The sequence below is a fragment of the Melanerpes formicivorus genome, unplaced genomic scaffold, assembly GCF_026170545.1.
Source record: "Melanerpes formicivorus ecotype bairdi unplaced genomic scaffold, bMelFor1.0.p_v2 SCAF_17, whole genome shotgun sequence".
Lineage (NCBI taxonomy): Eukaryota > Metazoa > Chordata > Aves > Piciformes > Picidae > Melanerpes > Melanerpes formicivorus.
Window position 1 is genome coordinate 15805918 of NW_027142369.1, and position 13740 is coordinate 15819657.

At 46.0% G+C, this 13740-nt stretch overlaps 1 protein-coding gene across 9 annotated transcripts in view; it reads left to right on the plus strand.

Annotated features, from left to right (window-relative positions):
* The window catches only part of NIN (ninein), an 85282-nt gene that overhangs the window by 51109 nt on the left and 20433 nt on the right, over positions 1-13740 (plus strand). For 6 of the 9 annotated variants that reach the window (XM_068149114.1, XM_068149113.1, XM_068149116.1 and 3 more), the window contains exons 17-25: positions 714-2630; positions 4659-4784; positions 5645-5714; positions 7032-7247; positions 7618-7731; positions 9591-9713; positions 10251-10364; positions 11908-12054; positions 13456-13635. In XM_068149114.1, the coding sequence (XP_068005215.1) occupies positions 714-2630; positions 4659-4784; positions 5645-5714; positions 7032-7247; positions 7618-7731; positions 9591-9713; positions 10251-10364; positions 11908-12054; positions 13456-13635 (3007 nt within the window). Of the gene's footprint in view, positions 1-713; positions 2631-4658; positions 4785-5644; positions 5715-7031; positions 7248-7617; positions 7732-9590; positions 9714-10250; positions 10365-11907; positions 12055-13425; positions 13636-13740 lie in introns of those variants that run through there. The other 3 variants (XM_068149119.1, XM_068149120.1, XM_068149121.1) reach the window with 3 other exon arrangements.

The window sequence follows — 13740 nt, forward strand, 5'->3', positions numbered from 1 at the left end:
CTTGGAGAAGAGCAGCCTGAGAGGGAATATTCTCAGCGCTCAGTGCAGCAAGAGCTAAAGTGTGGGAGGCAAGATGATGTGACCAGACTCTTGTCGGTGGTGCACAGTGACAGGACAAGGGGTAACAGGCACAAACTGGAACCCAGGAGGTTCCACCTGAACATAAGGAAAAACTTTGCTGTGAGGGTGCTGGAGTCCTGGAGCAGGCTGCCCTAAGAGGCTGTGGAGTCTCCTTCTCTGAAGAGATTCCAAACCCACCTGAACAATGTGATCCTTGGCAACCTGCTGTGGGTGACCCTACTGTAGCAGGGGGGTAGATTAATTATCTCCAGAGGCCTCTTCCACCACCCACCATTCTTTTGATTTGCATGAAACCATCCTGGGGTAGCAGGGAGAGATGGAGGTAAGAACATCTGCCCCCACAAATCAGATCAGGAGGACAGAAGGGCATCTCTTGGATATGAAACCTTTGCTGAGGATGTTTCATGAGTTACGTTTTTCCGAGGCAACTGAATCTTTATTTTAGAAGTTTCACCTAGCTGCCTGAAATTTAACTTGTGGCTCTCAGAAACACCTGTGAAATCGTCTAAAACTCAGTGGGGGGAAAAAAACTAAATGTAATTTCCCAGCTTGTTTTATTCAACCTGAAAAGGCATTTGAATCTCTTTGAGCCAGCCCAGAATTTAGTAATATATTATGTTAACCGTGTTTAGGAAAAAAATGGAAAGTGACTATAACAGAAGAACATCTCATGCAGAAACTCAGTTTTCTGTCGAGACACAAACACTTGTGAATAAGTACGAAGAAACGATCCAAAACCTGGAAGGCCGCCACCAGCGAGAGCTGCACGAACTTGCTGAACAGCAGAGAGAAGAGAAATCTCAGTGGGAGTTTGAAAAAGATGAAATTGCTCAGGAGGTTGCTGAAGCCCACGAGCAGCTGAAGGAAAGGCTGGCAAATGAAAAGGCTGTTTCTTCTGCCCTGACCCAGGAGAAAGATCTCCTGGAGAAGAACTTCAAGGAAGAAGTGAACAAACTTGTGTGTGAGAGAGAGCAGCTTCAGAAGGAGCTGCAAGACCTGAGAAACGCTGCTGAGAAGCAAGAGAAACAACTGAATGATAAAATAACACAACTCCAAAATGACCATGAGAAAGAGCTAAAGAACAAAGAAGAGCATCTGTCTGTGGTGGAGGAAAATGGGAAACTGGTTAGGCAAAAACTGGAAAGGCTTGATAGTGAATATAAGCAAGAGAAAGAAGACCTCAATTCCAAACTTCTTGCTTTGAAGAGCTTAAACAAAGACATTTGTGCAAGGGCAGAAACAGAAAAGGCAAAGATGAGCTTGGAGATCTCAAATCTTCAGGGGAAAATCCAGAAACTGCAGTGGGAGACTCATAGTTTTTCCATGCTGCAAAATCATTATAGGGTCCTGGAAAGCGAGTATGCCAAAGCAAAGAGCAAAATTGCTTCTTTCTCTGGTGTGGTCCCTCTGGGAGATGACGCTGATGTCCTCCTAAATCTGCAGAAAGTGCACGAGCAAGCTGTGAAGGAAAATGTCAGGATGGCTGCTGAGATCATCAGGCTGCAGCACAGGTTGGCAGCTGTGGAGCGGGAGCCCATGCGACCTCACAGTCCTGGCTGCTCTGACTCCAGCTCAGAACCATCTCAGCTGCCAGATGATATAGATCCCATTTTTGAAGGGTTGCCCGGTGACTGCAGGGATGCTGACAAGCAAATAGCGTCCAATGTCCTTCTGCTTTTGGAGGCTGACGCTACAGACCTGGAAGAAATGTCTGAGATGGAGTCAGATTTGGAGAAATCGTGTGTTAAAGCCAGAGCAGGTGGAGATCCTGAGCAAACCCTTGAGAGAGTTCCCGGAGCAAAAATGCTGCATGAGGATGATGTTAAACAGCAGAAGGTTCATCTGCTAAATCGCGGAATAGCTCCTAAAAATAAAGAGTTTGTTCCTGATGCTTCCAGGCTGCAGGTTGAGCTTGAGGAGGCTGAAGAACTGAGTGAAGCTTCTCTCCAGCTTGATCATGCTCCTGGGTCAGCAAATGGTGACCTGAAAAATGTAATCGCTCAGCTTTGGGAGAGGGTGGAAGAGTTAGAAGAAAGATCAATGGCACAGGCTAAACTTCTGGCACTACAAGAAGAGCTTCAGGTGGAAAATGAGGATCTGAAATCTGAAATTATCAAGTTAGTTGAAAAAAATAAAGTGCTGGAAGACAACCTGCATAAGCTGAGAAGCCTTCAGTGCAAACTAGGAAGTATTAAGCTCACAGAAGAAAATGCACAGCTCCTCCAAAAAGCTGAAGAATTGGAAGATGTGCACGAACAAGATGCTGAAGGGAACGTAGATGCATACAGTGATGAGATAAGACCAAGATGCCAGCTTGGGAAGCTTGAAGCCACGTTTACAGATCAGCAAGAAAGGCGTGCCCCTAGTGACAGCACCACAAAAGAAAGGAGGGAGCTGCAAGAACCCAGCAGAAAGCTGAAGGAGAAAGCTGCTGCTCTGGTTAGCCCAAACAAGGTACACTTCCACGGAGAGAGGGAGGAGAAGAACACAGTGACCCACAGCTTGCAAAGCACATGCACTGAGCTGCAGCAAAAAGTGGACCTCCTGAGGTAATGTACACTTGCAAACCTTTGTGGGCAATGTGCTGGTCCCACAGTAATCCCACGTGCTGCTTAGACACTAACCTAGTGTGTCCCACTCATGGCTTGCTGCCCACCCTGTGGTTCCTGCATTAATCCCTGTAGTTTAACTCAGTAGCACTCAGCGCCTTGGACTCTAGCAGGCTGATTATTCATGGATAACGATGGTTGGAATGAATGTGTGTGACTTACTCCCCTCTTACCCATGACCTAACACCAATGGTAAACCAGGAGCAATCTGCCAGCTCTTCTGTCTGGATACAGGCACCGTCACAGTGTCTAGTTGATGGTACAGCAGAAAGTCTTCTATTTTTATCTCCAAAATACTATGGTAACACTTCCAGAATGCTTTTAGCTTCTACTAATATCACTTCTTCACTCTGTTCACTCCCTTCTAGTTCTGAATGTTGCTTGGAATGCTCAAAGTGCTTCTATTTTTCTCAATATATAAGTTAATATTAGAACATTAGGGTAACCGTCTATCCCAACAGGAGAACTTAGTGTTGGGAACCAATCAGATGTGTGATCTGATACATACCATGATCACACACAGAATAGAACAGGGTTTCCCTACCTGTTTTTAACTGCTATATTTCAACCTGGAAGAGGGGCTGACACCCTGTCAGGCTGTGCTGCCATTCAGTTGGACCTGGCCAGGCTGGAGAGTTGGGTGAAGGGCAACCTCTTGAAGTTCAACAAGGGCAAGTGTCAAGTCCTGCACCTGGGGAGGAATAATCCCTGTACCAGTACAGGTGTGTGGATGACCTGCTGGAAAGCAGCTCCATGGCGAAGAACCTGGGAGTGCTGGTGGACAAAATCACCCTGGGCCAGCAGTGTGCTCTGGCAACTAGGAAAGCCACTGGCCTCCTGGGGTGCATGAAGATGACTCTGGTCAGCAGGTCAAAGGAGGTTCTCCTGCCCCTCTGCTTTGTGAGGCCAAATCTGCAGTGCTGGGTCCAGTTCAAGAGATATAGGGAGCTACTGCAAACACTCTAGCAGAGGCTACAACCATGCTGAGGGGACTGAAGCATCTTTGTAAGGAGGAAAAGCTGAGACACCTGGGATTGTTTAGCCTGAAAAAAACCAGCCTGAGCAGGAATCTTCAGTGCTGGTTAGGAGCTAAAGGGTGGAGAGCAAGAGGATGGGGCCAGACTCTTTTCAGTTGTGCCCAATGACAGGGCAAGGGCAATGGGAACAAACTGGAACCCAGGAGGTTCCATCTGAACAGGAGGAGAAGCTCCTTTGTGAGGGTGCTGGAGCCCTGGAACAGGCTGCCCAGAGAGGTTGTGGAGTTTCCTTCTCTGGAGACATTCCAAACCCACCTGGACATTGTGATCTTGGGCAAGCTGCTGTGGGTGACCATGCTTTAGCAGAGGGTTGGACTGGATGATCTTCAGAGGTCCTTTCCAGCTCCCACCATGCTGTGTTTCTGTGACTTCAGCAAGGATTGTTTTGGAGGCCATAAAGTGGCTACAAGTGGCTTAATTATTGTTCAGCACCAAATTCCTGCAGGAAATGGTTCTTGCAGGTATTACACCATGGCAAAGATATTTCTTTATGGTTGCCTCAGGACAGAGAAGGCACTTTCCAGTGCTGCTGTTCCTATCATACTGGGCTCTAGAAACAAATGGGTCACTCTTCTGGCAGCCTGCATATTGGGGTGGTAAATTGTTTAAAGTTATGGTGTTTGTAACTTCAGGACTGACAGGTGGAGTACAGTGTCAGTGTGAAACCTTACTAGATATCTTAGATTTTAATCAACTTTAGCTGTACAAAAACATGCACAAAAAGCCCCTTTGTCAGGGATCTGGGGAGTACCCTGATCCTAAACTGTAAAATCCATATAATGTTCATATATAATGTAAGTCAGTCATAGCTTGGGTTTGGAATACTAGAAAACTTGAATTACTCACAGCTCAAGCTAGGAGTAATTTTTCTCACTGTGGTCCTAGACAGCAAACAAAACCAGTTTTCACAGGTCTCCTGTCTCTGCCACAGATGTGAAGCTGAGAAGCTCAGAGAAGAAAATGCCCTCCTGAAAAATGAAGTGACTTTACTAAATGAGGAAGGCAGTGCTTCCAGCCTGAAGCTGAGAGAGCTAAATGGATCCCGAGAGGAAATGCGGTGAGAATCCCATGGGGCTTGGACCACGTGCGTGGCTTCAGGCTCACGCTGCGGTGCAGACGTGGTGGTTACATCCCTCCTCTTGAAGTTCCTACATCTGTTAGTCTACAAAACTTGATATGGGTTTCTTTCTGGGTCCTGTTGGAAATCCAGCTGTTTGACAGTCTGACAGTTCTGCGCTGCATTAAGAATAGTCTTGCCAGCAGGTTGAGGAAGGTTCTTCTGCCCTCTACTCAGTGAAGCCACATACAGAGGACTGAGTGCAGTTCTGGGCTCTTGAGTTCAAGAAAGACAGGGAACTACTGGAGTCAAGCAGAGGCTTCAAAGATGCAGAGGGGAATGGAAGCATCTCTGTGAGGAGAAAAGGCTGAGAGACCTGGGGCTGTTTAGCCTGGAGAAGAGCAGCCTGAGAGGGGATCTACTCAATGCTAATCAATAGCTGAAGGGTGGGAGGCAAGAGGATGGGGCCAGACTCTTTGAATTGGTACCTGGTGAGAGGAGAGGGGTCAAAGGGCACAAACGAACCCAGGAGGTTCCATCTGAGCATGAGGTAAAACTCTTTTCCTCTGGGGTAAATAGACTAGACTAGAATCATAGAATAATTTTGTCTAGAAAAGCCCTTTAAGATCATGGGCTCGAAATGTTACCTACCTCTACCAAGACTGGTGCTAAACCTCTCCCCTCATCACCACATCTCTGCAGCTTTTAAACGTCTCCAGGGATGGGGATTCAACCACCTCCACGGGCAGCCTCTTCCAGTGTTTTCAGTCAAGAAGCTCCTTCTAATACACCTGTCTACATGACTGGATGTTAACAAGTGACCTTGAATGTTAATGAGGCTTGATTTTTTTTTTCCTTAGGCAAAAAATAGAGGCTGTGAGAAAGGAGAAAGTGGCTGTGCAGAAGATGGTCGACAACCTGAAGAAGCAGGTATGTGAACTGAGCCTATAACCATGTCTGTAGAAATCGTCACTGTTTAAAAGCTGCTCCTTAGATTGTCACACAGGCAGTAGAAAATGACCTTTATGTACCATTAAACCTTCTCATTAACTCATCGGGGTGGATATGAAGCTTGTTTGACCTGATAAGAAGACAGCTACCGTGCTGCTGTAATGATCTAGCTCACAGACTTGAGAGCACTTTCCATAGTCAGCCTGGGAAGTTTATTTAATAGAAATATCAAGATAAAAATCTTTCTTTTGTTAGTCTTTGTGGGCAATGCTCGGCAGTGACCCATGGGAAACAGAGGTTATGTGACTCAGCCTCTACTTATTTCCCAGCTAGCTGAGTCGAGGGATGCTGCCAGCTGTGACCCTTGGCTTGTATTCATGAGCCTGTGACTCTTATGTTAAGGGTGGTTTGTTATGTTAGGCAAAATAAAAGGTTTAAGTAGCTCTTAGATTCATGTCCCACTTGATATTGCTTGGTAAAATTCTACTTGCTCAGAATAATCCAGTAGCTCACCAAAACAGACATCAGCAAAGGCAAGGAGAAACAGAGTGGTGTGTGCCAGATGACTGATACAATAACTGATATATAATTGAAGCCAATTAACAGAAATTAAGTCTGTGAGGTTGACCATGCATGCAACAGGCCTTCAGGAGAATTCCAGCTCTGAAATTGTTGAGTTTACTTAAAATGAGCACATGAAGCAAATTAAATGTTTCATGGAAATCAAGCAGTGCTACGGGGGTCATGACTGTTACACAGAGTGTGCTTGCCTGCTGGGTGTCCCACTGCTTGGAGTCACCAGATTGGGATTCAGTTGTATTGGCTGAGCCACTGAATTGGAGTGACACGTTCAAATCATCTTAATAGAATGGCAGTTGTTCAGCCTGGAGAGGAGAAGGTTCCAGGGAGACCTTCTGGTGGCCTTTTAGTACTTAAGAAAGCTGGGGACAGACTTTTGAGCAGGGCCTGTTGTGGCAGGACAAGGGGTGATAGTTTAAACTAAAAGAGGTGGAGATTTAGGCTAAATGTTTCCACTGTGAGGGTGATGAGACCATGGCTCAGGTTGCCTGGAGAGGTAGTAGATGCCCCATCCCTGGAAGCACTGCAGATCAGGTTGTTTGGGGCACTGAGCAACCTGCTCTAGTTGCAGATGTCTCTGCTGACTGCAGGGGGGTTGGACTGGATGACCTTTAAAGGTTCCTTCTGACCCAACCCATCCTATGATTTTTATGAAATGTTTTTCAAGCTCTCTCCATTGTAGAATTAGTCATGACTGACACTGCTGTCCCAATTCAGGTAGCAGATCTGAAGACCAGGAACCAGCAGCTGGACTCTGAAAATACAGAACTTAGCCAGAGGAACTCCAAAAATCAAGCAGATGTGCAGGATCTTAATGAACAGCTGGCAAGGGTGCTCAAGCAAAAGGAAAGGGAAGCTGGAAAGTGTACCTTGGAAGAATGGGAAAAGGAGAGGCTGGTGCTGAAAGAGGAACTGGAAAACTCCAAAGTCAAGGTACAGGATTCCACTGTCTCTAATGGCATGGAACAGTAGACCTTCTAAGGATAGAGAGGTTCTACAGAATTAACATCCCACTTTAAGCTGTGCATGGTCTTTCCAATGTTCAACATACCCTCTCGTGGCAGTGGGTGTGGAAGGAAAGCATGGCAACAGCCAAAAGCGGGCAGGTGAGAGTGTGCAGGCTTATCTTGAAAATGGAGCTTAGTGATACTAAACATCTACCTGCTTTTCCCAGCCTGCCTGTTCTGTTCAGCCCAGTGCCATTCCAGCTCTGACTTAAGTCACTGGCTGCAGCATCCTCTGGTTAACTCCTGTTGCCCTGCATGTCTCCTAAACTGAAATCTGAGCCTTTTGCTTTTTGCAGTCCTCAAATCTGGTATCTTCCTTGGAGATGGAGCTGTCAAAAATGAAGGTTCAAGCTCATATATTGGAGCAGGAGAACCACATCCTCAAGCAGGAACTTGAGAACACAAAACAGGTATGGCATCCTGTTGGGACCATAGAACCACTGGGGTTGGAAAAGACCTTTTAGATCATCGAGTCCAACTATTAACCCCACACAGCCAAGTCTAGCTAAACCACATCCCTAAGCACTGTCTACCAATCTTAAATATCTTGATTTCAAATGGCTCAGCAACTTGAGTGCAATCAGGTAATGCTGGTTTTCTTTTAATTGGAGAACCACAGAATGGCTTTGGTTGGAAGGGACCTTAGACACATGGATGTGGTGCTGAGGGGCATGGTTTAGTGATAGTAGTGTAGCAGTAGGGGTGGGATTTTGAGGTCTAGGCAAGCAATTGGACTTAATCTCAAAGATCTCTTCCAACCTTAACAGTTCTATGATTCTACCTGAAAAGAGACTTGAGCCAGGTGGGAATTTCCCTAGTATAAAGTGATAAGACAAGGGAAATCACCCCCTGTTGCACCAGGGGACGTTTAGATTAAGCATCAGAAGAAACTTCTTCCCTGAATAGGTCACAAAACACTAGAACAGGCTCCCCATGGAGTGGTTGAATCCCCGTCTCCAGAGGTGTTGAAAAGCCACAGAGATGTGGTGCTGAGTGACATGGTTTAGCCCCAGACTTGGTAGAGTTAGATAATGGTTGGACTTGATGTTAAAGGTCTTTTCCAGCTGAAATGATTCTATGATTCTATGATATTTTCCTGGAGGGCTTGGTTATCTCCTGCATAAGCATGGTTTGACTGGCTGTGTCCATCTATGCTAATAAACACAGATAATGAAGGCAACAAATGCATTGGCTCCCCTGATTAGGGCTCCACAGAGTCATTTTCTGCCCAGCAATAAAGCACTCATTTAATGCACCCGGTGCTCAGGACTGATAATGGTCTTAAAAAGCAAAAGCAGATGAGGGCTGTTCAGTGAAGAGAGGATTATGAATTGAGTGTAATTAAAGACAGATTGAGTGAGCAAAGATAGAACAGCACAAAAGGTAGAAAGCGCTGCTGGCAACAGGAGGAGAGTCAGAAGTCAGCAGTACAGTGATTTCTCTCTTTTTTTTTTTTTTCATAGAAGAGGCAGAGCAAGACCAGCCCTAAAGCAAATCTGAGGGGTCATGGGGCAACTGGGAATCCTTAGCACTGTTGCTGTAGTAAAGATGCTCTGGGTCTCATGACTGATGCTCGTGTGGTCATTTGTACCAAACTGCAGTACACATTGCAATGTGGTTTGCTTTTATACTGCGAGGGTGGCCAGACAGGTTGTCCAGAGAGTTTGCGAAACCTCCATCCTTGGAGATACTGAAACCCTGACTAGACAAGTTCCTGGGCAGCCTCCTTTAGCTCACCCAGTTTGAGTGGGAATCATAGAAGTATTTTGGTGGGAAAAGACCCCTAAGGTCATCAAATCAAACATCAACCTAACACCACCATGGCCATTAAACTACATCCACATGTTTCTTGAACACCTGCAGGAAGGGCTGGACTAGGTGATCTCCAGGGTTCCCTTCCACCATCCACAATTCTGATTCTTGGGAAGTCACTTTGCCTGATGACAGCTCCCACCAATTGAGTTGGGGCTTGGGAAAGAGGTTCTGCTGATCAGACTAGGAGAGACCTTCATTTTTTTCCTTGGCAGAAGCTCCAACCCGGGAGGTGTTCAAAGCCAAGTTGTGTGGGGCCTTGAGCTGCCTGGTCTAGTGAAAGGTGTTCCTCCCCATGGCAGGGGAATTTCAGGTCCCTTCCAATTCAAACCATTCTATGATTCCTCTCTCTTCTGCTCCATCTGGGGTGGGATGTGCGGCCCAGCAGCTTTTTGCAACACTTGGGAAATTTGGAAGCGGCATAGAAATGTAACTGCGAGGGGCTTCTTCTCCACAGCTGCCCACATGTCCTGACCTCTCTGACCTTCAAAATGAAGTTTCAAGTTTAATTGCTAAGAATGAAAACCTGCAGAAAGAAAAAGAAGACCTGAGTGAGGAGTTAAACAGATGTATTGATAAGGTAGGAGGTGACAAGTGCCAGTTTGCATTGCTCCCTACATGCTGTAACAAGCTGTTAAAATTCTTTTATCACCTGTATCACCCTAAACTGGAAAACTACTTTGAAGTTTTTTTTCCCACCCCCCCTTACCTTCAAGCCAGATAAATGCTTAATTGGCACTGCCTCTTTTTTTTTCTTCTTCTTCTTTTCTAGCTGCTTTTAAAGAGAAAGGTTAAATTCTGGAGCACAGCTCTACTGTAATTTGATTATGTAGAAAATGCCAAACATTGCAAGGGACAGAGTCCTACAAATATTGCAGCAGGACAAGGAAGACAGTGTTTTTCCACTTTCATTGCAGCTCTGAACTCGGGCAGAGTAGCTAGTTTTGGACACTATAAATAATGATTCTGTTGTCTGAAGATTCTGGCTGGGAATGGAGGGCTTGGGATTCTTTTGTTTCGTGTCCTGAGTTTTCTCTGTGCTGCTTAAGTCTGGAAGTCCAATTGAGTTAAAGAAAATCCTGAGTGAGTCGTGCTTACTGAGGTAATCTTATTTCAGGTAGCTAAAATAAGCTGCTTAGAGAACACAATTGGCAGCTTGAAGCAGGAGCAGAAGTGCTGGGAACAGCAGAGTCAGATACTGAAAACGCAGCTCACCGTTTCACAGGAGAAGGTATAATCGTGGGGTTGGGTATAGCCCTGGGTCAAAAGCATTTTTATAATCTCTTGTCATGCTTTTTTCCATTAAAAGCAGCCCTCATCTAATGTGGGCAAAGATGTCATGCAGCTAAGAATGGCTGCTTTGATGGGCTTTCAAAGTGACGTCCTTAAAGAACAAGAGGAAACTTGTTAAATGCAATGAGGCACTTTTTTCCCTTGAGAATAAGTGATGTTGTTTTGCATCTACAGCCAAGTTCCTTTTGGCCAGTTCGTTCTGCCCAGTTTGTCCTAAAATATCACTGTTCTGGTAGGGCCTTGTCCTTCTCACAGAATGAAAGATTGGTAGGGTTTAGAAGAGACCTGGTGATCATCCAGTCCAACCCTCCTTGTTGAAGTAGGGTCACCCACAGCAGCTTGCCTAGGATCACAATGTCCAGGTGGGTTTGGAATCTCTCAAGAGGAGGAGACTCCACAACCTCTGTGGGCAGCCTGCTCCAGGGCTACACCATCCTGACAGCAAAAAAGCTTCTTCTCATGTTCAGACGGAACCTCCTGGGTTCCGTTTTGTTTCCATTGTCCCTTGTACTGTCACTTGGGCACCACTGGAAAGAGTCTGGCCCCATCTTCTTGCCCCCCACCCTTTAGCTCTCTCTGAGCATTGATCAGATCCCCTCTCAGGCTGCTCTTCTCCAGGCTAAACTGCCCCAGATCTCGCAGCCTCTCCTCTCCAGGCTATCTGCCTGGCAGATTGCCCTTGCAGTCAGATTGCATGAGCAGCCAGAAAGAATATGTAATGCAAGAGAAATCTTCCCAGCATATCAGAGCAAATGCTCAGGGCTGGAAGGTGTCTCTGCTGACTGCAGTACTGTCTGTTCAAAATGGACAGCTATTGAGTTGAACAAAGTCAGAAAATGATCAAGCATTTAGCTCAGCTCTGGAGTCGTCAGCACAGGACAGACACGGACCTGTTGGAACAGGGTCAGAGGAGGCCACAGCAATGATGGGAGGGCTGGAAGTCTTCTGCTGTGAGGCCAGGCTGAGAGAGTTGGGTTTGTTCATCCTGGAGAGGAGAAGGCTCCAGGGAGACCTGCTGGTGGCCTTTCAGTACATAAAGGAGCTAATCATAAAGCTGGAGACAGACTTTTGAGCAGCGCCTGTTGTGACAGGACGAGGGGCAAGGGTTTAAATTTAAGAGGGAAATTCAGACTGGAGAGAAGGAAGAAATTGTTGATGGTGAGATACTGGCCTGGGCTTCCCAGAGAGGTGATAGATGCCCCTGGAACCATTCCAGGTCAGGTTGTCTGGCGTTTTGACCAACCTGTTCTAGTTGCAGGTGTCCCTGCTGACTGCAGGGACATTCAACTAGATGATCTTGAAAGGTCCCTTCCAACCCAAACTAGTCAGATTCTATGGTTTTTAAAGGGGGCTGTCAGAGTTCAAACTTCTTCACTCCTTCCATCAGAGACTCTCAATGTGCTGCATATGCATCCTAGCAGACTCAAGTTAGGAGAAATCTTGGTCCAGCAAATACCCACCTTTGTGCCTTCTCCTTACAGGTTCAGAGCCTAGATGAAACACTGCAAAATACCAATCTCCAAGTGTCCTGCCTGAAATCGGACTTACAGGTGACACAACAGGAGAGGGAAGCTCTTAAACAAGAAGTGATATCTTTACACAAGCAACTGCAGAATGCCAATGAAAAGGTAATGGACCTCAGGTGCCTCAAAGTCAACTTTGTATACCAGGGTTTATGGACACTAAAATTACAGAATTATGGAATGATTTGGGCTGGAAAGGACCTTTAAAGGTCATCTAGTCCAACCAACCAGCTGCTGCCCTTCTGCAGCCTGCTGCCATAGCCAACTTATTTGTTTAGGTTGGCTTGTGTACCAAAGGGACACAAATAAGTGCTGCAGGATTGAGCAAGCAGGCTCTGAGTTATGCAACTATTGATTTTTAGGTTTATTTTAAACAAGTGATATGAAGCTAATTAAAACGAAAAGCAGACTACTACAAGCCCTTGTGAAAACTCCCTTCCCAGCCTTCTTGTAGCCCCCTGCAGAGATTGGAAAGATGCTCTAAGGTCTCCCAGCAGCCTTCTCCTCTTCAAGCTGAAGAGCCCAAACTCTCAGCCTGTCCTCATAGCAGAGGTGCTCCAGCCCTCTCTTGGTGGCTCTCATTTGTTCATTTAAAAACAGTTAAATAGTCTTGTTGGTCAGGCTTGATGGGGCTCTCAGCAACCTGAACTAGTTGCAGATGTCCCTGCTTACTGCAGGTGGGTTGCCCATTAAAGGTCCCTTCTAACCCAAACTATTCTCTGATAATGTACAGATTTTAAACTTATTTAAAATAACTTTTTTAAAAGTTGGGAACACTACAACAGGCAATGCTCAGTCCATCTTCTGAGTCCCCATTTTCCCCTGAAATAAATCTTTTGGGGGATGGGGGTGGGGGGGAAATGTGACCAGTGTATGAATTTATAGCTATCAAAACTGTAATTACATTAATAATCAAGCTAGTAATTGGCAGGAGGGTCTAATTTTCAGTCAGCCATGGGTTTGAGAGGCAGAGTATTGTACCAGCCTCTCTTAACAGACGAGGAATTGTATCTGAGGCAGGTTGTAGACAGCAGTCTTGGGACTGGTGTTAGGAATTCAGTTCCTCATTTGGCTTGTTTGCCATGTAATTAAGGAATACTTCATGTCCACATGGAAAAGCAGCTCTTTCACAGTTGTGGGACAGGAGCTCAATTACAGCCATTACTGCATAATAAATGAGGCTGAGTTCTCCGATTTGCCTGCTGAGGCCGTAAACTGGAGCACAAATTGGCGTTTTGTGGCACGGAGCTCGGCGCTCTCCCATCAACCCTTCTGGCAACTGGCTCTTAGCTGTGCTTTTACTGAAGAGAAGCACTTTGGGTTTGCACTCTGATTAGTGTGTTGGATTTCTTACTGGGAAGCAGCGTGTAAGGCTGGGAGGAAGATGGGAATCCTGTGACTATTTAGAGTCTGCAGTTATTAAAACCTTCCTTAAACCCCACCTGAACAGAGAAAATGTCTGCTGCTTTGTTGAAGGCCTAACCCTGCACTTCTGTCTGTCTCAAGAATCGGGTTCTAGAACAGGCTATGCCTTCCTCAGGGCTGCAGGACCAACAGAGGCAACTCCACTGGGAAGAACTGGTCCAGCTGATGAAACAAGAGCAGCAGCTGCTCAGTCAAGAGAATGAGAGGCTGCAGAAAGAAGTCCAGAGCACCAAAACAGAGCTGGTTCACTCCAGAGAGAAGGTAACCTGAGCAAGGAAACAGATTATGGAGAAGGTCCTTGTGTGCTAGGCAAAATGTAATGATTCTGGTGTTGCACTGGGTAGTACAGGATGTACCTGCCTGGTG